The following is a 23439-nucleotide window of genomic DNA, read 5'->3' as shown; positions in this document are numbered from 1 at the left end:
TCCAACAGTCAGCCCTCTTTTCCCAGTCTGGCTTGTACTAAGTTGTTTTTTTGAGGAGGAAAATGACAGGATAGGCTATTTCCAGCTTTGGGGCATACAGTCCCTGATGGACCCAATGCAGCAGATCAAGTGGGGGGTTGTTTGGTTAAACCACATCTGCTGGAGGTCAGTAAGCAGACAGAACCCCCTGAGGCTCTGTTAACTGTTGCTTGGTCCCTTTCAGGGGAAGCTGACAGCAAGGGAACGGATTCTTCTTCTGCTGGACCCTGACAGTTTTGAGGAATATGACATGTTTGTGGAACACAGGTGCTCTGACTTTGGGATGGATTCTAGTAAGAATAAGGTAGCTCTATTTCATATAATGCTTATTTCTTTGCCCTCTGCTGTTTAGCCAGCCATCTGGTTAAAAATAGGCTCTTCTGTTCACATGTAATGTCTTTTGTTTTCTTTTTTTTTCTGTTTGTTTTGCAGATTTCCTTTTATTACTCTCAGATTCCATTTGACAGCTTACATGGTTTACTTTTCCTTTGTCTAAACTTGATACCTTTTTTATAAGGTCATCTGTTTGATTCAAATACCTCCCTGGATATTGTCTTAGATTTGAATCTTAAATAACAGAGGAGGCTGCAGAGCTTATAACTTTGTCAATAAAGTCACACATGAAGAACAGGTATGGGTAGATACTTCTGACTCCCTTACATAGGTAATGTGAGAGTCTTTTGTTGCCATTTAATGCAACAAACACCCTGGGATGTGCTGGTGGCTCGTGCAGATGTGCCAGTTTGGTGTGAACCTCCTGTAGCAGAGGGCCCTGTTTCCTGAGGAGTGTTGTGGGGTGAGGGGCTGCTCTGTATCTGCCACTTCTCTGTGCTGCATACAGTGTTTATCTGGTTATTAAACCAGTTTATCAGTTTTCAGCCCTTCAAGCTGCAGGGCTGCATCCTGTGGCCAAGGGAGATCAGCAGCTCCCACCAGGAGCATCTGGGGCACTGGGAACCAGCAAAAGCAAATGATTTTGGTTTTTGGTTTTGTAGCTAGGGGACTGGTGGGACTTCCTGATGGGAAGGGTGTTGTGCTAGACCTTCTTGGCTCTCAATGGGTGTGGGAGCAAACATCTTTTCTCAGTAATTCTTTACTCAGTTCCCTAGCAAGCTGAACAAACTGCTGTGTTGCCTCTCCTCATACTCCTCAACACTGCATCCCACAGTGCTGATAACAAATGGCTGTTGCTTAAAACAGGAGTAGTGAAGTCCTGAGAGTGACAAGAGGGTTAATTTTTTCCTTGCCCTTCAGAACTCACCTTTCAGTGAGCTGCAGGTTGTGTTTACAGAGCACAGTTTGGTCCCAGATGACCTAGCTGTGGCCAGGGAGCTGGAGCAGGGTTAGCATGAGGTTCCTGGAACTTTCTGAATGTAGGGTAAGACCTGCACTCACACCCAGCCCACTGTGCTTGGGCTTCTAGGAGTCACCTGCACGAGACTGGCTGGAAGTAGAGGTGTGTCTCCTGCTGTTCTCTGTGCCAGGCCCAGGAGCTGGTAGCCATGCTGTCTCTGCAGCCTGAGGAAAGTCCCCAGACCAGTATGACCTTCCTGAGAACAGATCACCTTGAGCATCAGTGGGCCCTGCATGATATACTCTTCCTTTTCTTCTTTTTTTTTAATAGCAAAAAGCATTTCAATGCCTGGAATTCCTTTATTGCAGCCCAGCAAAGATCCTTTTCTACTGTTTTGAAAGGAGTCTGAGTGTTTTCTTTACTACAAAGTGAGATAACACAGATAGATTTTAAGATTCCCAGACTCTATATCCTCTCCCAGCTCCTTCTTCTTCCCTTATTTACAGGGTGAGAAAAGGTCAGGTGAAGTTGGAATATTTGAGGTGACTCTAATTACATTTTTTTGACCTTTCCAGAGTTGTTTTTTTTCCCCCTGTATCAACACCTGAAGAAAGGTTTGTTTGCTGTGTCCATTCTTCAAAAAACATTCAGGGGTTCCTAATAAAAGCTAGATCCTGTCTCCAAGGGCACGATTTGCCTTAAGAGCAGATGTGCTAAAATTTGAAGAGAAAGTGGAAAATTCCCTCATCTTTGCATTAATACCTAAATGTGCTACTGCCTCTGGTTTTCCTTCCCAGGAATGGGGAAATCCTTGCGGAGCCCCCCCTGCAAACAGCACAGACTGGCTCCTGCAGACTCAGTCTTTGCTCTGACTGAGTCAGTATAAGCTTGTGAGTTTTTTTTTTTAGTGGATGCCATTGCTGCTTTGGATTTTTAATGATTATTTTTAATGGATGTGTTTGGTTTTTCACCCAGTACCCTGGGGACAGCGTGGTGACCGGCCGCGGGAGGATTAACGGGAGGCTGGCGTATGTCTTCAGCCAGGTATGGTTTTGTGGTTGGTTTTTGAGTAGAATGAAATAAATTCACAGTAGTTCATGGTGACCATGTAGTCATGTCACTGTTTACCTTCTACCAGTGAGCATAAGGTGGGCATAACGTCCTGTGGGAGGAAGCAGGGCACTTTTGGGCAAGATTTAGGAAAAAAAGCGTCTCTACGAACTGTTGGGTGAGGGATTTGCCTTAAAGAGTGAAGAATACACAGCCAGTGGGAATGTTTTGAAAAAATAAACTAATTACTTCAATGTAATATCATTGGATGTTGATGTGCTGAGAGAGTGGAGGAGTCAAAAACCACGTTTGTGATCACCAAGAAGTGAATTATTGGAGGTGTCACTGAGCACCGTGCTTAAAGCAAGGGGAAGCTTTGGCTGTGTCCCTGCAGCTAGAGTGAAGAATACACAGCCAGTGGGAATGTTTTGAAAAAATAAACTAATTACTTCAATGTAATATCATTGGATGTTGATGTGCTGAGAGAGTGGAGGAGTCAAAAACCACGTTTGTGATCACCAAGAAGTGAATTATTGGAGGTGTCACTGAGCACCGTGCTTAAAGCAAGGGGAAGCTTTGGCTGTGTCCCTGCAGCTGGGTGTGTGTGGAGAGCTGTGAGTGCCAGTGCAGGGCTTTGTGAGTCCTGGGCACCATCTTCTGGGTTTCAGGCTGCAGAGTGGGGGCTGCTTGCTGGAGATGCCAGCTGGAATTGCAGTGAGTGGAATTCATGACAGAGGGCACTTGAGCAACCTTGAATTGTTTCTCAGGTTCAAGCTCTCTGATGAGTTGAAGGGATTGTGACAGCATATAAATAGATAGAGAAAATATACTTTGTATGTTAAAATATACTTTTTATGTTAAAACAAAAATATTTTCAAGGAAACACCATAGGCAGAGATTTATCTGGGTTAGTCTTAACCCTGTGAAAGAAAGGCTTTCTTTCACATCCTTGGTAACAGTTTCTCTGTTCTGGGCCACAAAGTAGCTTTTGTTCAGTTTGCTATCATGGCCAAAATGATTGTTGCTGTGTGACCTCGGAGCAAGTCCTACACCCTGCCTTTTTTTGTCTTGGGTATGTAGTTTTTCCAAGGAAGGACACTGTTATGTGGGCCTGAATGTAAGATGGGAGCCAAACACAGGCCTCAATTATAGAAAACCACAAGTTCTTATATTAAAAAATAACTACTTATATTAAAAAATATAGTTCAAGTATAAAAAATACAGACAGTTCTTATATTAAAAAATTTAACTGTGCCCCTTCATGAGACACCTCTCATTTTTATATTTAAATTTAAAGACCTTTCTCCCTTCCAAACTGAGCTACCAGCTGAGATGTCTCTTCCTTCTAGTCATAGTCATGCTGTTCCCTGTCCACACAGTTCTTAAAGCTTCTTTGAAAGTAAGACCTGCTGGGAATTCATCAGAGGAACCCACCAGAGGTTGGCTCTGGGCTCTGTTGGTGCCAGTAGGTGCCAATGTCCTGTTTTGCTTGCAGTGGGACCCTCCTCAGGGGTGAAACTCCTTCAGCATGGATAATGTCAGTGAAAGAGAGAATGGTTCTGTGCAGGAAGGAAAGAGTAAATGAGACCTAGTAAGTTTGTGATTTTAACATGGAATCCACTGGCAAATGCATATAAAAGATCTTTTGGGTTGATCCAGACTGATCTTCAGGCTGCACTAAGGGAATCAGGTAGTTCTGGAGCTGCATACCCAGTACAGAGCATTGTAGGATTATCCTATTTACCTGCAACATTTTACAGCATTTCACTGAAGTGATTCTCTCCCTAACCTGAAAATTTGTTTTCCCTCTCTCCAGGATTTTACTGTATTTGGAGGCAGTTTATCTGGAGCTCATGCCCAGAAGATCTGCAAGGTAACATTTCACAGGAGAAAAGGAACAAAACAATTCAGTGTTCTTTTTTCAATCTGTTGTGTTAATGACTTCAGAGACAATTATTTCTGACTGACTTCAGTGGACTCTGGCATGTGTTGTGGCAACCTGAAAATGTCTTCATGCCAAAGTGTGAGAGCAGGGGGGAGCAGAGAGGTACCCTTTGAAGCTTTTCAAGTATAAGAGAGCTTTTCCAAGTAATACACAATTTGTTTTAATTAAGTTGCCTTTTCTACTCTGCCACAAAAGATAAGAGAGGCTTGCAAAGTACAAATAAAAATTAACTGGCTGTTGTCTGCTGGAGAAATGTGAAATGTGTTGGGAGAAGCTTTTTCCTGTAAACAGTGCTCTGTGGAAGTGTGTAATCTTTATAAAAAGCAAAAGTAGCAAGTAAACAATTTGAAGATAAACAGTTTTTACAACTTGGAGGTCACCTTGATACTCAGAACTTCTGTTATCAGACACTTGGGGCTATTTTTTCTCCTTTGTCTCACTGGAAAAGCTGATGTTTGAACCCCAGGGACTGGGAGGACAAGGACTTTTTCATGCATGAGTGTTCAGTGGTGGGGGCTGGAGAAAATTTCCTGAATTTTCTTGCAGTGGAATTAGAAAGAAGGTTTTTGGTGTGCAAGGCCTTTCCTCCTGCTGGAAAGAACTGCTTTGTGGCATAAGCTCCTCAGCAGTGATGAGGTATCAAACAAGAAAGCACAAAGACTTTGGGCTGGAAAATAAGCACTTGGCTTCAGTAGGTCTTGACAGTGGAGCTTTGCAGTGTCTCTGTGTTGGGGAGGGATGTCATGGTGCTGGAACACTGTCATGCTTTCTGCTGGGGTTTCTTTTCTCTTATTTCTGAGGAAGCAGAGAGAGTGCAGGTAGCAGTCAGTGTCTCTGTGTTGGGGAGGGATGTCATGGTGCTGGAACACTGTCATGCTTTCTGCTGGGGTTTGTTTTCAAAGGAAATTTTGTTTTCTGAGGAAGCAGAGAGAGTGCTGGTAGCAGTAGAAGGAAATGTGAGTTGTTCCTAGTGCTACTGTTCTTGGGTGGCATCAGTGTCAGTGGTAGGCTCCAAAGTGTGAAAGCTCTGGGTGCATCAACTGCTCTGGGGCTCAGAGACTTTGAGGCTGCAGCCTGGACAGGAGAGAGGTCAAAACAGATTGTTGAGTAGTGTGGTACCTGTCTCACTTCTCTGCAGTTGTCCTCCTTGGGCTGAGCTCTGGGAAGCAGAAAGACAGAGACAGTCCTGCCCCCTGCAAACTATCAGTGGCTTAAGGGATGTTAGATGTGAAAGTGTAATACACAGCATGTAAAATGATGAACATGAAGTGTAGTTGTTGTCTCCTGGCTGGCCTTGCCTGGAGATCTACCCCTTTGGTGGTAACCATCTCCCATTTGGGATTTTTTCCTGCAGCTAGGTACCAATCTGGCATCTGGCAGCAAAGCTCCAAGTTAGGGAGGTCTGGGCTACATGAGATGAAAAAAAAACTGTTTTTGAGAATAAATCCTGAAATGTTTAATACAAATACTGCTATGACAAACACTCAGACAGGACTGGGGTTTTAAAAATCATAATAAGTTAAAGGTTGTCTGAAATAAGGTATAATTCTGTAACAGTGATTGGAAGGGGTGATGCCAGGCAGGGAAAAATGACTTTGAAACTCAAAATGTGACTGACTGACAACAGGTGGTTTTAGAGAAAATGATGTAAAGAGCTAAAACAGATCTTAAGGTTAATGCAGATCTTAATGTAAGTTAAGTAAGCACTTAATGCAAGTGCTGTAGTGTTATGAAAGGGCAAATATTTTCCTGGGCTCTAGGAAGCAGGAATATTTAATGTAAGGAATGCAAGGAACTCAATCCTCCCACTTAAGTCTCTGCTGGAGTGTTGTGTTTGATCTTGAAGCAAGTAACCAAAATGATCAGAGGGACAGAAAATAGGATGTAGAAAGAACAGTGGGACTGAATTGTTGGTGCTTGGTTCTAGAAACACAGAGGGAAATATGAAGACTGAAGGAAGATTTGAGGTACTTGAATGTTTATGAAGGCAGAGACAGAAGCAGTTAATTGCTCTTTCTGTCCCCTGTATATCAAGAGAGAAGTAATGTCTCCAAATTTCTGGAGGAGAGATTTGCTTTAGTCTTCTCAAAGAACTTGTAAGAAGGATAATCAAGCATTAGAGTACACTGCTTAGGGAGATTGCACAGCCACCACTGCAGTAAACTTCTAAGCTCAGATTAGACATGTGAAGGAGTGTTTAAGGTGAGGTGAGACCCTTTCTGAACAGAGAGGGATTGGTTCTCTCTGGTTGTGTCACTTAGCACAGGGTTGGGATAATGCAGGGCGAGTATGGAGGTGCAGCTAGTAAGGCAGATAAATATTAAAGGTGATGAGAGGGATTAAATGTGTATCTTTTAGCCTCTGGTCTGAATGAATCAAATCCTGATACCCCAGTCAGCAGCCAGTGCCTGGGACAGTGCCAATAAAGGAGAAGCTGAGCATTCTGGCATGTATGGATTTGTTTCTAGGGGATGTCCATCTTGGGGTTGGTTGCTTTGGGATTTTAGCTTAGATGGGTCAGTAATGGGGAGTCTGGATTCATCCCCAGGTCATGGATCAGGCTGCCATGGTTGGAGCCCCTGTGATTGGGCTGAATGACTCTGGAGGAGCCCGTATCCAGGAGGGAGTGGAGTCCTTGGCAGGCTATGCAGACATATTTTTGGTAAGTAGGCTGCTGGATGAGCCAGGAAACTTCACATCCACAAGGAGGGACAGAATCTTTCATTACTTAAGTCGTTGTTTGTCAGTAAACTTTTAGGTTATCATCATCCTGTTTCAGCCAGTGTTAGCTGGTGGGTAGGGCAGAGTATGTGAGTGCTGTGAGACCTGGACTGTCCTCTTGCTTCTCTTCTGGGCTTTGGGAAAATCACCATGCTGCTTAGTTCCACTTACCCTTCTGTTACACACAGGCAAAGCTGAGCCTTGTAAAACACTGTGAGCCAATGCAAACCTCTGTAGGAACTGCACTGTATAATGAACTTGGCCATGAGAATGAAGGAACAGGCAATTTACTTCATTGGAAGATCCCCCCAAACACTATTTAACTTTCTGATTTACACTGAAGTGTAGCTGGCCTGTGTTGGGATGTAATTTCTCTCCAGTGTTAATCTGTTTGGGACAGGTGGGCATACCACAGTTCAGAGTGTTTTGTTAGGTGGCTGGTGGTTGTGCTCCACCACCAGCTGTCCCATGTCTCCTCTGAACACAGACCTGTCAGGAACCTCACACAGCAGATTTGGTTCAAAGATTTCCACTGCAGCCAGAGGGACTTAAAGTAAACCATAGAATCATTAAGGTTGGAAAAGACCTCAAGATCAAGTCCAACCATCACCCAATGCTACCATGGCCCCAGGTGCCACATCTACATGTTTTTTGGACACCTCCCAGGGATGGTGACTCCACCACCTCCCTGGGCAGCCTGTCCAATGCCTCACATGCCTCAAATCAAACACTATGCACTTGAAGAAAACTTCAGCAACTTGGATCAGATGCATCTGTTCTGTTGAGATGGTAGCTCAGTGTGGGAGAAACCCAAAAGATGCAGGTCAGCCTTCTGTTCAAAGAGCAGTGTGCAGTACAGTGTTAACCTTACCATTTGGGAATACCCACTACTGATTGGACTGGAGAAAGTTTTATGTTAATTCACCCTTGTGCAGAACTCAAGCCAGTGAAGGAATCTGTTTTTAAGAGTATCTGCCACAGGTGGTGGGTAGAACTTGTGCCTCTGAGCCACAGTGTGTTGTATGTCAGGTTCCAGGTACACACACTTCTTACCACTCCAGCCTCCCTGATGATTTTGCTCCTGCAGCTTCTGTTGAGGTTGCAGTTCCATCTTCCTTTGCAGTCATTGCATGGTATGTGGAATAAAATGTGTGGGAAAGACTCAAAAGAAAGACTCAGACAGAAGCAACATCATTATTTTAGTTCTATTTGCATCAAGACTTTCTCTCCAGATATTTGTCTCTCAGTAAATAAAACGAGCTGTCCTCTCTTGTTTGTGACTGTGAATTCTTGCAGCATATCTGCACAGACATAAAGATGCACTTTTTGGGTAAAATAAGATGTCTTTTTTTTTTCTCTTGCAGAGAAATGTTCTGTGTTCTGGGGTAGTTCCACAGATCTCCCTCATCATGGGTCCTTGTGCTGGTGGAGCTGTGTATTCACCTGCTCTGACTGATTTCACTTTCATGGTGAAGGTGAGGCTGCTCACACCCTGACCTGCTGCTGGGACCATTCACCAGGCACAAACTGACCCCACATGACAGGGTTTTTTTTTTGAGATGGTCTCCTGCTTTGGATTAAGCTTATTTTTGATGCAAACTCAAGGAAAACTTTCCCTTATAACTTGTGGAGAGTTGCACTCCTGGTGGATTTTTAACAGAATGCCATAAGGATTTCTAAGAAATTTGGCACTATGTTCTATTGTTTTCTTATGTGGGGGAAAGTCTCTAGAGACTGTGGGTTTTCCTGAGGTGTTTTTTGCATCTGAGGTCCATCATTTGTTGTCTTTCTTGCTTTTTTCTGTTCCCCAGGACACATCCTATCTGTTCATCACTGGCCCAGATGTAGTAAAGTCTGTGACCAATGAAGACGTCACTCAGGAGCAGCTTGGGGGGGCAAAGACACACACTACAGTGTCTGGTGAGAGCTGGGCAGCTTACCTGACACACCAATGGCTCTTCAAAGCCAGTGTTCATGCTAAAGAGCTCATTGTCTAATGCAGATTTGGAGTGTCACTGGGGTCTAAGTGCTAGAACTCTGCCTGAGCACAAGGTCTTAGTGCAGAGGTCTCTTGTCAGTCCTCTTTAGTAATGAGAAACAAGAGGGAAAGTGGGAATGTGGGAGAGTTCTGGGGTTTGGAAGAGAAAGTAGCAAACTGACAGAAGATCCCTGAAGTGGGAAGACTGTTGGGAGGGCAGGGCTTGCTGGGGTGCTTGTGGGTTTTTGGTTTGTTGTCCAGAAAGTTGCATGGGTTGAAAGGTTCTTAACAGTTCCTTGGTTGCTTACTAACGTGACTGATTGAACTGCTGGACTATAAGCTGAGTGGCAATGTGAGATGAAGCATTTTTGGTTGGTTGGTTGGGTTTTTTTTTGTCCTGTCTGGGAAAACTTGGTGCCTCATGAATCTTCTTGAGGCTCAGAATGACTGCTGTGGGTTCTCAAATTCTGTGTGAACTGAACTGGTGATGAACCAAACCACACGCACGGGCTCTGCTCAGGGCCAGCCTTTAGCAAAGAGCTTGGGGTCCAGAGCTTGAGTGGGGCACAGGATCCTGGGTTGAATTCCATCAGGCTGGGACCCAGCTGGGGCTGTGACAGCTGATAAACCCATTTACATTATTTTAAACATGAGATCAACAATCCAGACCTGTTAAGGAGGAAGTCTGATACAGCCACACATTCTCTAGATATTTTTAGCTGGTTAAGTTTGGTGGCTTAAGACTCCCAATTGTCAATAGCTCAGGTTTAAAACTTCTTGCTGTTAGTTCTTTGTAACTTTATAAGGTGAGACCTTGCAAAATGATTTCAGTAACTGCTTAACTGTCTGTCTCCAGGGGTTGCACACAGAGCCTTTGAGAACGACATAGATGCTTTACTTCACCTCAGAGAGTTCTTCAATTATTTACCTCTCAGCAACAGAGATCCAGCCCCAGTCTGTGAGTGCCATGACCCCAGGTAAGAGGAGTCCAGCTGAGCTCTGTGGGCTCTGTGCACTGAATTTGGTGGCCTCTCTGGCTCAGGGAGTGTAGAGGGAGGAGTGTTGTGTGCCTGGGGTCCTGGCTGACAGTTCTGCCCTGCAGTGTGACTATGGGGAGTGTTTCAACACAATTCTGTTACATACATGCTCAGTATTAATTTCTTAAAATTATTTTCTGAAAGCACTGATCTGCAGACCTCGTGCAGAATATGGGGAAAAGTCCTGTCACAGCACCTTGGAACAAGTGGGGCAGAAGATAGAGTGGACAGGAGTGGGGAGAGCTTGCCCTGCTTTGCTGTGTCTGTTGGTTAAGGTGGGGAAGCCAGGAGGAGGTGAAGGAGGCAGGAAGCTTTATGTATTAGGTACTTGTCTGTCAGACTCATTGTGTAGTTGGCACCCTGACAAAGGAAGGACTTGAGTCATTTCAAGAGGGGGAGATCAGTGACTGTCTGGCCTGTTATCAGAGAACTTTCCCAAGAGCCAGCACGGGCCTGTTTGAGTAGCAGAGTTAAGGACAGAGGATGTCAGTGCAGTAAAAGCATTTTGAGCTGACATCCAGCTGCACCCCAGTTCAACCCTTTCTGTAGGGAACCCATAAGAGGCTGTCACCTTCCCCCAGTGGGAGCTGTACCTTAATTTATTCCTTTCAGGTCTACAGATGTGTGTGATAGTGTGGTCTTCACACACAGGAGGAATTTAAGATGTGAGTTGGCAACATTATCATCTCTTGATGCTTCACTGTTCTTTGTAATGCCTTTGAAACAGTTAGTTTGTTTAGAGAGGGTTTTTTTGGGTGGATTTTACAGATCAGTGCTCTGATACCTGAAATACATTGTTTGCTTTAGAGGAAGTTTGCCAGCTGCTTGTAGAGTGGTCAGACAGCTCCAGTAGTTACTGGTGGTCATTTTTTCTAAGATGTTGATCTTCAGGAGTTTGTTACACTGGGAGACTGTTACAGTTGGACAAACTAAAGCAAAACTATTATTTGGTAAAGATGGGGGATTATCTCTGAGGTTTTTGTGTTCTTTTAAGCATTCTACAAGTTGTGGAGGGATAATTACCTCTGTAGACTTGAATGTGGTATTTTAATTTCATTATAGAAATAACAGTCTATATTTTTTCTTAGTGTGTCTTCCAACAGGCAGTTTATCTTCTAGTGAGAAGCTCTCAGTTGTGTTGTAGCTACTAATGTAGAAGGGATTAGTTCTTTATTTTGTTAAGGAGACAGTCTTTCTGTGGCACCACATACATTATCAGAGAATCACAGGATAATAAATGCTCAGTAATTTGTACTAAGAACTTTGGCTTAGTAGTCTTTGTACATGTGAAGACACATCTACTTTTTAAATTTGCCTGGGTTTATAGCAGCATCTCCAATATTTCTCCAATTTGTGGCCTTTGGTTATAGTTCATCTGGACATACTGACATCTTAATAGACTCCTTTTGCTTCAAAGTGATGTGTTTGATCCTCACTGATGTCAAAGCCCATCCCCCCTGAGTAATTTCTTCCTTATTGCATCATCTTCATGCTACAAAAAAATTGCCATGAATAAACAAACTAAATGGGATTTTTTACCTTTATCTGTCTTTGACTATAAGCAAATTTCATTTCCTCTGAAGCCTGAAGTCTGTGTATGAATTTCTGGAGGAGGTTGGTAACCAGTTTCCCTTCTCCACTGACTGAAGACCAGGCTGAGTCTGGGTGACTGTCTCCAGCTGTTGCACCTCAGGTGGTGCCTTTGATGCTGAGCAGCAGTTCCTGTGTGATAAGTGGGATCTGTAAGAGCCACACTTCTCAGCCTTGTAGGTCCAGTGACTCTCCTGGCAAGCTCCAGATGGCCTTTATCTCTGAGGATTTGAAGGAGGGTTTCAGACTTGTGGTATCCTGGCTACTATCTTCACTCTGATGGTTGTTCCTTATTTTAATGCTGTTACAATGGCCCTCAGGACTCTGCAGCACTGTGAATTTATAGGAGCAATACTTTAATTTTTCCACTTCCCTTATTCTTTGGGGTGCCACAAGCACAGAACTTAGAGGACATTCATATCTGCTTTATGGACAAGAAAAGGTTTTAGGATCTTTTTGTAGTTTGAGGTGTAGTCTGTTGAAATCGGTTCCTTTCATCAGATCAAGGTTGTGTTGTACCATTTTATGAAAATATGCAATACTCTCAATCCCATGGCAAAAAGACTTGAAGTGTTGCTGTCAGTTTTATTCTATTAATAGGTGGATCTCTTAACCTCTCAGCAAGGAGCTGTGCCTCTAGTCCTGTGTGTGTGAGGGAACACAGAGACAGCATTAGCAGGTTTTGTTTGAGTTTGACAGGCTGCAGATCACTTCCTGCAGTTCCAACGGGGTGTCTAGAGCCTGGTGTAGCCTTGTTTTAAAGGTGCCAAATCACAGCACTGTTGAAATGGTAATGCAGTAAGAACTCCACACAAACACCATGTAGAACAAATCTAGATCGGTGTTTTTAGGGAGTAGCACAACCACAGTACCCCCTGAGGCTGCCTGAGTGGTGAGTCCCCCTCATGGGGACTGCAGAGGACTCCAGGACCCAGTGAGTGCTAATTAATGAAGGTTCCTAATGAAGCTAACACCAGCAAAGATGGCAGTGACTGGGAGTAGTGCCAGCTGCCAGCAGGGGGGCAGAATTCACCTGGAATAAAACCCCACCTGAAGTGCTAAGGAGAGCAGCAGCTCTTCAAAGGCAGCCACTGAGCTGAGGAGCTGGGAGGGCTCCCCTGGCACTGCCCAGGCCCTGCTGGGCTCCTCTGCCCAGGGAGGAGCAGCAGTGGTCCAGGAGATGGGGCCCTGAGCAGAGAGGGCTCCTGCCAGCAGAGAGCCCTCAGGCTTCTGTCCTGCTGGTGTGTGTGGCCTGAGCCACAGCTCCTTGAGAGGAAGAGGCCCCTGAGATGGGGCCCTGAGCAGAGAGGGCTCCTGCCAGCAGAGAGCCCTCAGGCTTCTGTCCTCCTGGTGTGTGAGGGCTTGGTGGCCTAAGCCACAGCTCCTTGAGAGGAGGAGGCCCCTTTCTTCTCCCCATATTTGAGAAGCAGCTTCCATGAAGCCTTAGAGAGGTGGAGTTTCTTCCCCAAGTCCTTCTGCTCTCTACACATGGTTTGCTCCCAGCTACTTGCTCTCTGCAGCGACCGCCCGGTTCCTGAGCTGGACACTGTGGTCCCACCTGAATCCACCAAGGCCTACGACATGCTGGACATCATACACTCAGTAAGTCTGTGACACCAACGTGTGCTGGCTGTAGATCATGGAAAGAAACCAGTACCATGGTGCTGGGGATTTATTTACTTATTTTTTAAGTCTTCAAGTTCTTATTTTTACCTGTGCAGCAGCCATCAAGGAAGGGACAACAAAAAAATGTGGAAAAAAAAACATATTAGCACATGAAAAGAGCTGTAAGATTTATTTTCAGGAGACATTTTCTTAGGCTGCATGCACAGCTGTGCAGGTGAAAGATGCTGTAGCTCCATTTTCTCTCTGCAGTTGAAATCCCTTCCCCTTTGACTCCAGTTCTATCACTTTTCCCCCTCCCTACACCTCATTATTACTGCCTTGAACTCTGTCACTTTTTATGGAAGGTAAAGTACACAGAGATCAAAGATTTCCCCTCCTCTGTTTGTTCTAAAAGACAGTTATGCACATGGACAGTGCAAGAATTTTTCTTTTTTAATTACAAGTCAAGCACTCAGAAGCTTGGAAACTCCAAAATTTCATTAGGTGAGGTCAATCTGCTGGGTGGGTGACAGAAGGAAACATCTTATTATTGCAATATATAACCAGTGGAGGTGTTATTCAAGCACTGTGGGCAGTGCTGGTGGGTCTCTTGCCTCACCTTGCCTACTTCACTGTTCCAGTTTTAACACCTTAGTACATTCTAAGTGCTTGGGCAGAGAACGTGGTTGTAAAAGGAGTTTTATCCCATGGAGCTGTTGCAGGGCCCTGCAGAGCACTCTCATGGTCCAAATTTTGCATGCTAAAATCTCCAGCTCCTGCTTCTAGCACTCAGTGCAGAAAGCAAGCTCAGGGTGTTCTTAACCCCTGGATTCTTCCAGTCTGCATTTCAGCACTACCTTTCCAAGTTAAAAGGTGACATTTAAGACAAAATTCTTCAGAGAATTAGGAAAGAAACCCCAAAACCTCCCACAAACTTTGAGCAGTATTAAGGAAAGAAATAAAACTACTTTAAAGAGTCATGAAGAGTTGAAAAGAAGGAATTCTGTCAGAAGACACGAGACAACCATGTGTAGGTGTCACTACAGCTCCATGGGCAATTATGATCTCTGCTGAAGATCCAAATCCTGACTCTGCCTCAGACACCCATGGATGTCACTCTGCAGAGGCCCTCTCTAGAACCTGAACCCCAGAGAAAGTGCAGCTCCCACAGACTCCTGGTGCTGGGGAGAGCTATATTGATTGATATTGATATTGATATATATGTATTGATGATCTATACTGATGATGAAGCACGTGTTCCTCTGCTGCAGGGAAGTGTCCCTCCACCCTCCCTGCACTGCCAGTGCCTCTGGGGAGCCTGCTGTATTGCCCTGGCTTAATAAAAGGCTCTCAGCCTGCAAAGCAATCCATATTAAACATCCCACAGGAAGTTTCTGAGCTCCATGCAGCACCATTTGCTTCTTACCACTGGAAACTGCTCTTTAAAAGTGGAGCCTGCCAAAAATGAACTTGCGAGGGAAAAAAATCAGATGTGAAGAACTTCTAAATTTTACCTTGTAAGCTTGGAAAGAAAAGGCTCAGTAGAGGAAATAATAACTAATAAAGGTGTTTTCTGATGGAATGCTCAAGTGGCAGTCTTGATAATCAGTGCAGGACTAGTTCCTGAATGAAGGCTGCAGAGAAGACTAAAAGGTTTCTTTCTTCCTATTTTCATGCAAATTCCGAAATGTTGCAGAAGTTCTGATACTAACACAAAGAAGTTCTGATACACAAAGAAGTTCTGACACTAACAGGACTGATTTTGCTTGCCTGGCTCTGTAAATCCACACATCTCTAAGGGCTCCCCCTCTCCCTGTGCAGCTGGTTGACGAGAGGGAGTTCTTTGAGGTGATGCCCTCCTACGCCAGGAACATCGTCGTGGGCTTTGCCAGGATGAACGGACGAACTGTTGGCATAGTGGGCAACCAACCCAAAGTGGCATCAGGTGAGAGCTGGCTCCACCAGTCCAGTGTGAAACTCTAGCAGTGCTTGTGCCTCTTCTCTGTGCTATTTCTTCCTGCTTTGTAAGGCTATCTGGCCATGAGATTAACTGGTTTTGTTTTGTGTTTTTCCCACTATGTTTTTTGACCACTTTCTTTGCCTTGAATCTCACTGTACTGCAGCTGTGAGCAAAGCTTACTGGAAACCAGTTAATTTCTGTAGTGGATCCACAAGGTGATCTTGCTCCCAGGAAAGTAAACGACTGCTGTGTCCAGACAAGAGGAGTGGGAGCACCTAAGACCACCACGTATTTGGCAGCAGTCTGCCATTAACTGATTTAAGCATCACATGGACACTGCATACAGAATTCCACAGTATTAAAATGCCTAAAATTCTTATGTAGGGTGAGGTAACAACTTCTTGTCACCTTGCTATAGCAAGAACAATGCAAAGGGTCCAGACGTACAAGTGTGGGGCTCTTGACCTCAAATAATCCAGATATGATGGCACAACATGTGAGTAGAGCTACTGTGGAGGGGCTTTGCTCTCTCTCCTTAACTAGGTGACTTCTGAAGTGGCTTTCACCAAGCAGAACTTTGTGTTCCTTCTTGGTTGTAATTTTTGTGCCTTTTTGTTTGGGAAAATCAGATGCCCCAGCATCATGTTTTATTATTTGTAATCTTTACCAAGATATTAAACAGTCTGCAGGTTTTTAACATTACTTCAGTCTTCATTTGACATTCTCCATTTTAACAAAGATCTTTGATGTTTCACACAGATGCTTTTATACAAAGTGTGTTTCAGCTTGATGCAACAGGACATAATACAATTCTAAATGGCACTGGAACTGAACAGAAACACTGCAGCATGGTTACCAAAAATGCTGATCTTTCTCTAGGCATTAGCTGCCCTTTTAATTGTTTGTTTGTTGTTAATAGAGAACTCTGTAGCCTTTCAGTCTGACCCAGCTGAAAAATATCAATAAAGAGAGAATTTCAGACAAATATGTGACATGACAGGAATAGGATTAATTTGAACTGATACTTTATTAGGACAGAGACTGAGTGTGGCAGTCAGTGAGTGCTTGTTAAGTCTAGTTTGTACTCTAATCTCAGGTCTAAACCAGCAAAACACTACCTCCATGTTCTCTACAGGTCAGATTTTGATTTGAGACAGTGGAGCTGAAACAGGGAGTGATTCTGCCTTCCCCTGAATTCCAGCCATGAGCAGGTTGTTAGAATTGTTAACAGCTCACTCTGTTTTCTGCCCTTCAGGGTGCTTGGACATAAACTCTTCTGTGAAAGGAGCGCGCTTCGTTCGCTTCTGTGACGCCTTCAACATCCCACTCATCACTTTCGTGGACGTCCCTGGGTTTCTGCCAGGTATGTCCTGCCTTGCAGGGTGGGGCTGGTGTTACCAACCCATTCACAAACTCTGTGAGAAGACCTGTAGTGCAGTAAAGAATCCAGCAGGTTTTCAAATCCCCCTTTATGGGATAGAAACCGTGTTTAAGTACAGCAGTCAGTCACAGAAGGCTACTGCAACGTGCAAGAAATTGCAGGGACATGAAGTAAGTGCCTGACTGTGCCTCTGATACTGGTATGGGTGTGTCACAGAGCTCTGCTGGACCTTCCTGAGGAGAGGGCCAGTGCCTGCAGTCACTTAATGCAATTGATGTTCAAGTGACCTACCAGGAACTGGGTTGTGAGAGAACATAAACGTTCTGCTGACACACATGCTAGGTCTTTGGCACAGCTGATGGCAAGGGTAATACTGCTCCAGAAACCAAGGTTTACCTCAAGGCTTCTGCAGCTACCAAACCATTAAAATGTCACTGGGCAACATCACAGTTCTTACTTTAATACAATACTTGGTGTGTCTTAATGAGGCAATGCCAAAGGTGTTAACAGAACCTTCCTCCTGCCCTCTCCCTTCTCCACTGCTGCAGACACACCCACCTTGTCTGGTGTGGAGCAAGCAGCAGTTCAGTTCAGAGGCCACCTCAGGAGTCTGATTTGGACAGTTGCTCAGAATCCAAGAACAAAGCTCTTTCATATGCCTGATTTAAAGTAGAAACAATATTGCATAATAGAGCATTGGTTTGGAAGATAAATGAAAGCAGAGAAAGCTAAAGAGAGGAGATCTGAGGCTTGTTAGTGATCCTAAGCTTCTGTATTTTAAGGAGCTTGGCAAGATCAGTACATTAACAGTACAAATTTCATATTAAGTAACAAATTCTGAGGGTGGTGGTCACTTAATCTCCCTGTTCAATGCAGAAGAAAGTCTCACAGAGGGGTACAAACCATCTCCTGGTGTTAGTGACCCAAACACTTCAGGTAGCCCCCAATTTATGAGGTGTGCACAGAGATGGTATTTAAGGCATTCATAACCTGTATCTCAATAAAAACTCCTGTTTAGAACAAGCCTGGGACTGACCATGGCCAGCAGAGAGCCTGTTCATTGCCCATGGCTGGCTGTGTGAGTGGTTCCAGTGACACCTGGATGAGCTTACTGGGAGCACTGGGAGAGCAGCCACCCTGCCCCAAGGGTGAACTGGACCCAGGCTGTGAGGAGGTTACAGGTCCCTGGTGGTCCCAGCTCCTGGGAACAGACATTTCTGAGTGCAGGCATCAACTATTAGCCACTCAAATTACACCTGAGGGGAAGCATTCAAGTCAAGCCATCAAACAGCCTACCAAATAACTTATTTAAAAAGCTCAGAAAAGAATTTTCACTTCAAATCTCACATGAACAAAAATAATGACTTACAGAGGTCTCAGACTACTTTAAGATGTTATCTCAGGTGCTGAAAGCAGAAGCCAGTAGGTGGATAAGCTGCTAGAAAGTAATTGTTCTATCCAATGCTCTGGAATTCAGACATCCCAGCACTAAAGTCCATGGGATGGCTGTTTGCAGCTCAGCCTGTGTTTGGGACAGAGCTGGGCCAGCCATGGACAACCTGCATTCACAGCTGCTGCTTAGGACCAGAGGTACCTGCTGTGGGAATCCTTGTAGAGAGGTTCATGCTCTGTCTTTTGAGGCCCATCATCTTGGGCTTGCTTCCAGGAAGACCAGGATAGGTCTTTGGTGTGGCAGCTGAGCTGCCTTTCATACACCCTAGAGAAAAGGGGTTTGGAAGGGCAGGTTTCTGAGGAAGTGAGTCCAGGTTGTGTTTTTCATTGCTAGCCACTTGAAAATGATGTAACTGTATTTTGTTCCTAGGAAGATACCATCTGGTGAGTATGCTGGTCCTGTGACCTTGTATACAAATACATGCTGCTTTTGGCAAGAGAGGTTTTGGGAGTTGCTCAGTACCTCATGGAGAACTTTGCCTGGCTGTTACCTTCTCCTGGACATTAACGTGTCTCTGGTGGTTGCCTGCTGCTGGGAATGGATGGTGACAATTGCCAAATGGCAGATGGGGCTCTGTGACCTCCCTGGAATGACAAAAAAGAACCTGTCATTTGTAGGTACAGCTCAGGAGTACGGTGGAATCATACGCCACGGCGCAAAGTTACTGTTTGCCTTTGCAGAAGCCACTGTGCCTAAAATCACTGTCATCACCAGAAAGGTGAGTGGGGCCAGCCCCAGGGTGTCCCCCCAGAGAGCCTCCTGTCACCAGGAGCAACCATTTCTGGGCAGCTTTGTCCATCTGGCCTACCTGTGCTTTCTGTCACTGTCACCTCTCTGCTGTCCCACGGGGTAACACCTCTCTGTGTCAGCTGAGGCCATTTCTCCTGTTCTCAGATGATGACCTCAGCTCCTTCCTTCCTTTGCCTTTGCCCTCCTCTGCTCTTTGCCCTCTCCCTGGAGTGCTGTCAGGCAAATGCTTGTCCCCTGTCACCCAGCCTCTCTCACTGGGGACACACCATCTGTGTGCACACAGCAAAGCTTCCTCTGCTCTTCCCACTTCAGTCTCCTCTTCCAAAGCCATTCCTCCTCTCCCATACACACTCTGCTGCCCTCCACTTGTCTTAATTGCTGTTTTCCTGTAAGGTGCCCAACACCACCTTGCTGCCATGAGCTCCAGGGACATTCTGGGTCACTAAAAGGCTTTTTCTCTGCTGGTCTATTTGGTTTTTTTGATAGGTTTTTGCCTTCTGGGAAATAGCTCTGCCTGTGGCAGGGGGGTTGGAACTAGATGATCTTTCAGGTCCCTTCCAACCCTGACAATTCTGATGGAAAAAAAAAAAAAGAAAAAAGATCTTTCCCTCTTTCTCTCCTTTTACCTTCTCTGATCCTCCTGACTATTGCCATCCTTTTCTTGCCAAGCTTGCAGCCTTGCTGGAGTCCCCAGAAATGCCCTGAAGGGGCTGTTCTGCAGCTGGCTCTGTGCTACCTGCCCATCACTGCTCCCTGGAGCACCCCAGTGCAGGGGGGAGCCCTGCAGAGCCCCCGTGCTGCACACCCTGGTCCAGGAGCACACTGACTGCTTTGTCTGGGTGCAGGGTGCAGGCTGAGGCCTGGTGTTCCAGGTACACACCCAGCCCTCTCCTCCTGCCATCAGGAATGGTCTTAGGTGCCAGCAGCCCCCTTCTGGGCTCTTCTGTGGTTCTAGCTGAAGAGCTGTTGTTGTGGTTTGAGGCTTGGAATGGGGTCGTGACCTTCCAGCAACTGGGAGGACCCCGGGTGGGGGTGAAACCATTGTATTCCCTCCCCTTCCCACACACACTCTGATAAGAGGCAGGGAGTGGTTTCTTGTTTCACTCCTGCCTTGGAGCTCGGAGAGGAAAGTTCTCCTTTCACTCCGTGGGACCCTGGAACCATTTCTGAGGGTTTTGTATATTTTATCTTTTGTATTATTCCCCTGATCTTTATATATATTATTTTCCTTACCTCCCTTTTTCGTTTTCTGTTCCTTGTTGAACAATATACTTCATTTTTTTTAAAAAGTGTCTCTCTCTCTCTCTCAAGGGGGTGGGGGAGAGGCGAGTACATAGTTCTGTTCCGTGTGGGTCCTGCCCTGAACCCCTTTTTACACGGAACCAGGACAGCTGTCTACTCTTAGGAGATTGTTGTAGCACAAAGGAGATGCTCCTGCTCTCCTCCAGGTAAAATCTGGCCCCACTTGCTTGTCCTTGGCACAGCAAAGGCTGCAGGAGGAGTGCAGGCTGTGAGGCTGCTCTGTGCTGAGCCTGGGTTCTGCTGCAGGCCTACGGGGGTGCCTACGACGTGATGAGCTCCAAGCACCTGAGGGGAGACGTGAACTACGCCTGGCCCACGGCAGAGGTGGCAGTCATGGGTGCCAAGGTAGGAGTGGCACCCCGAGTGGCACAGGGGAGGCCTCCCACATGGACCCTGCTGGCCTTGCAGGGCTGTGTGCTGTGGTGGGGGGCTGGGAGAGCAGAGAGCTTTCCTCTGCCACTGACCTGCAGGCTCTGTCTCTGCAGGGTGCCGTCCAGATCATTTTCAGAGGGAAGGAGGCTGATGCAGAGGCAGAATACGTGGAGAAGTTTGCAAACCCCTTTCCTGCAGCCATGAGGGGTAGGAGTGTCTCACACCTTGTGTCCCCCCTTCAGGTTTCCCATTGCATGTAGATTAAGTTGTAGCTATTGAGTAAACTTTTTGCTAATTAATAAGTTATTTAGGCAAAACGTTTTTTCTCTGGGTCAGAAAGGTGATGTTTAACCACAGCTTGTGCACGTGAAGGAAAAATACATCTAGATGCAAAAGACATCCTCAGAAAGAGGCTGGTGAGATGCAGGAACTGCACTGAAAAGGATATTTTCAGTTTTCTAGGTATTAGAAAGCACTTCAGCCCCCAGCCTCTTCCTTAGAAGTACAGGTGCTGTGACAGTCTTTGGCAATCCTAGATGCAGACCAGTGGCCTTAAGAAAGAGTCAGAGTCCAGTTCAGTGATGTTCCCATGGACACTCTGGAGTGAATGCTCCAACTGTTCTGAATTTTACTTGTAGCTTTGCAGCACTAACTAGGCTCTAGAAGGCAGCTCTGCAGGCTGCTCACTCTGCTGATAGGTTTTGTACTTCACTTAAATCCCCTTCATAGTGCCACAGAGTGGGTAAGAGTGAGTCAGCCAGGCTGCCTTGCTGTGGCCAGCATGCCCAGTCGTGCTCCCTCTGCTTTTGCAGTGGAGGATCTATCACTGCTGTTTGAGCAAGAAAAGCTCAGGCCCCTGAACATACAAGTCAAGGGGTGTCTCTTCTCATCAACCCTTCTGAACCCTTAGATCAGAGCAATAGTAGAGGGAAGGAGCTGGTATGTCTAGAACTTTGCAGTAACAGGTGCAGTACTCAGTGAGTAAAGCTCCTTTAACATTTTTTGGCTTTTAAAAAAGCAAATGTTTCTAATTTAAAAACTACACAGGAATATTCCCTTTTCAGGCTATTTTAAATCATTTTCTTAAGCTAAAAACTAACTCATGAACTGTGTATTCCAAATGTTGTTTTGACTTTGCTAATTTCCATTGCAGCCTGGAGACAGGAGGTGAGAGGTGACTGCTGTGTGGTTGGTTAGTTGGTGTTTTGTTGTTGTTCTTTGCAGGGTTTGTTGATGATATCATCCAACCTTCCACCACGCGCCTGCGCATCTGCCAGGACCTGGATGTGCTGGCCAGTAAAACCCAGAGCAGCCCCTGGAAGAAACATGCCAACATCCCCCTCTGAGTGTGAGGGGCCTGGCCCTGCTGGAGGTTCTGAACACAAGGACTCTGTGAAGTGGAGCTCTGCTTTGCAACTAAATAATCACTTTGATTTTGCTAATGACCACCAATAAATGGTACTAGATCTCTCCTCTAATCTGTGCTCTTACCAGCTCATCTCTATGAACCCCTTTTGGTGGGTTAATAATCAACACAACCTGCAGTGTCTGCTGCTCACAACCTGTTCCTCATGGCTCAAGGTCAGATGCTCCCTTGGCTCCATTCTGCAGGCCCTGGGACAGGCAGAGCTGCAGTGACCTCCCACTGCTGACAGGTCAGACCCCTGTGGAGTTCAAGTCTAGCCCTGAGCCCTCCTGTGGAGTCTGACTCTGCTTCCTGCACCACAGACTCACAGGGAGAAGCAGCCTGAGCTTGGATTTTAGTGTCCTGGAATCCAGGCTTTGCTGATCTCAGCCTAACCTGTTCTGCTCTCTGCCAGACTCTCCTGAGTTGCAGCTTCTAAGTGCTGGCTGCAGCAACACTGGGTCTCAGGTGGGTACCAGGGACCTCCAGGCTGTGAGCACAGGTGGAGCAGAGAAGATGGAGCCACCCTCCTCTTGAAGGACACGTGCCCAAATGGGAAAAAGGGCAGTTCTGGTGGGACCTAAAAATTCTCCTCCCTGAGCCTGGCCCTTTTCTCCCTCAGCTGATGGTTGAGGTGGAGAGCTCCAGAGACCTCTTCCAGCCTAATTTTTTTCTGTATTTTTTTTGCCAGACTTGGAAGGACTCGGCACACTGGATGTTGCTGATCAGCCCTGAGCTGATTCTGCTCATTACAAGTTGTATTTAAACCAGAGCCCCAGACAGCAGTGAGTAACTGCTGATCTAAATCACTTTGTGTTTAGCACTTCTGCAAACAGCTGCCAAGCACATCAAGCCCTGCAGTGCTCTGTCTGCTGTAAGTAAGCTCAGTAATTAATGGCACTATATGTAAGACAGAGGACAACCATACCTGCACACTGCAGCTGCCTCTGCTTGCTCCTCAAGCATGTGCCTGAAGTGGAAGATACAAGATGGTGACTTCCCAGGCAGGATCTCTTCCCAGGCAGGATCTCTTCCCAGGTGGGTGCAGCTGGTGCTGTAGTGAGTACAGCCATGGTGCTTGGAGCCTGGACCTGGAGAATGGGGAAGGCAAGAACTAAAAATCATCTGGGAACAGTACAGGAGTGTTTCCAAGGGAGTCCCAGCCCCACAGGTTTCTGTAACAGCCAGAGCATCCAGGTTACAGACACGTGTGTGTCCTGGCTGCAAACACATTGCAGTTTGCTGCCTGGAGGTACCTGGTTGTTTCTCAGCAGGTCCCTGCAGGTGCTGCCCCAGGGAACAGAGCTGGCTGCAACACCAAGGGAAGGCCACCAAGTTGGGGGTCAGTGCCACCAAGTGAGTTCTTAGTTAACTGTGAGAAAAGACATAGTCAGAGTTTGTAAAGAAAGACCAAGAGGATTTTTCAAAGGTAATTAGTGGCTGAGAGGGTGGCTGGTGGCTGTCCCAGGAGTAGAGTCAAAAGCTGTGCTTGAGCCTCCCCACAGTCTGAAGGAGCCACTGAATGAGAAACCAAATCATCATTGTCATGAAGAAAGT

General features: G+C 45.8%; 1 protein-coding gene across 1 annotated transcript; it reads left to right on the top strand.

Moving 5' to 3' along the window:
- The first annotated feature begins 226 nt into the window (after nt 1-226).
- On the top strand, nt 227-21849 carry PCCB (propionyl CoA carboxylase, beta polypeptide). Its single transcript, XM_008944702.1, has 14 exons — nt 227-343; nt 2309-2377; nt 4200-4256; nt 6877-6990; nt 8414-8524; nt 8861-8969; nt 9884-10004; nt 13175-13256; nt 15081-15204; nt 16475-16582; nt 18671-18771; nt 20352-20450; nt 20591-20684; nt 21702-21849. Exons 1-14 carry the CDS (start codon nt 290-292, stop codon nt 21821-21823), a joined length of 1365 nt encoding a protein of 454 aa, XP_008942950.1. The 5' UTR covers nt 227-289; the 3' UTR covers nt 21824-21849.
- The last annotated feature ends 1590 nt before the right edge of the window (nt 21850-23439 follow it).

This window comes from Merops nubicus, unplaced genomic scaffold, assembly GCF_000691845.1.
Source record: "Merops nubicus isolate BGI_N331 unplaced genomic scaffold, ASM69184v1 scaffold7887, whole genome shotgun sequence".
NCBI lineage: Eukaryota > Metazoa > Chordata > Aves > Coraciiformes > Meropidae > Merops > Merops nubicus.
The sequence above is the reverse complement of the archived record's forward strand: the minus strand, read 5'-3'. Positions and strand labels throughout refer to the sequence as shown.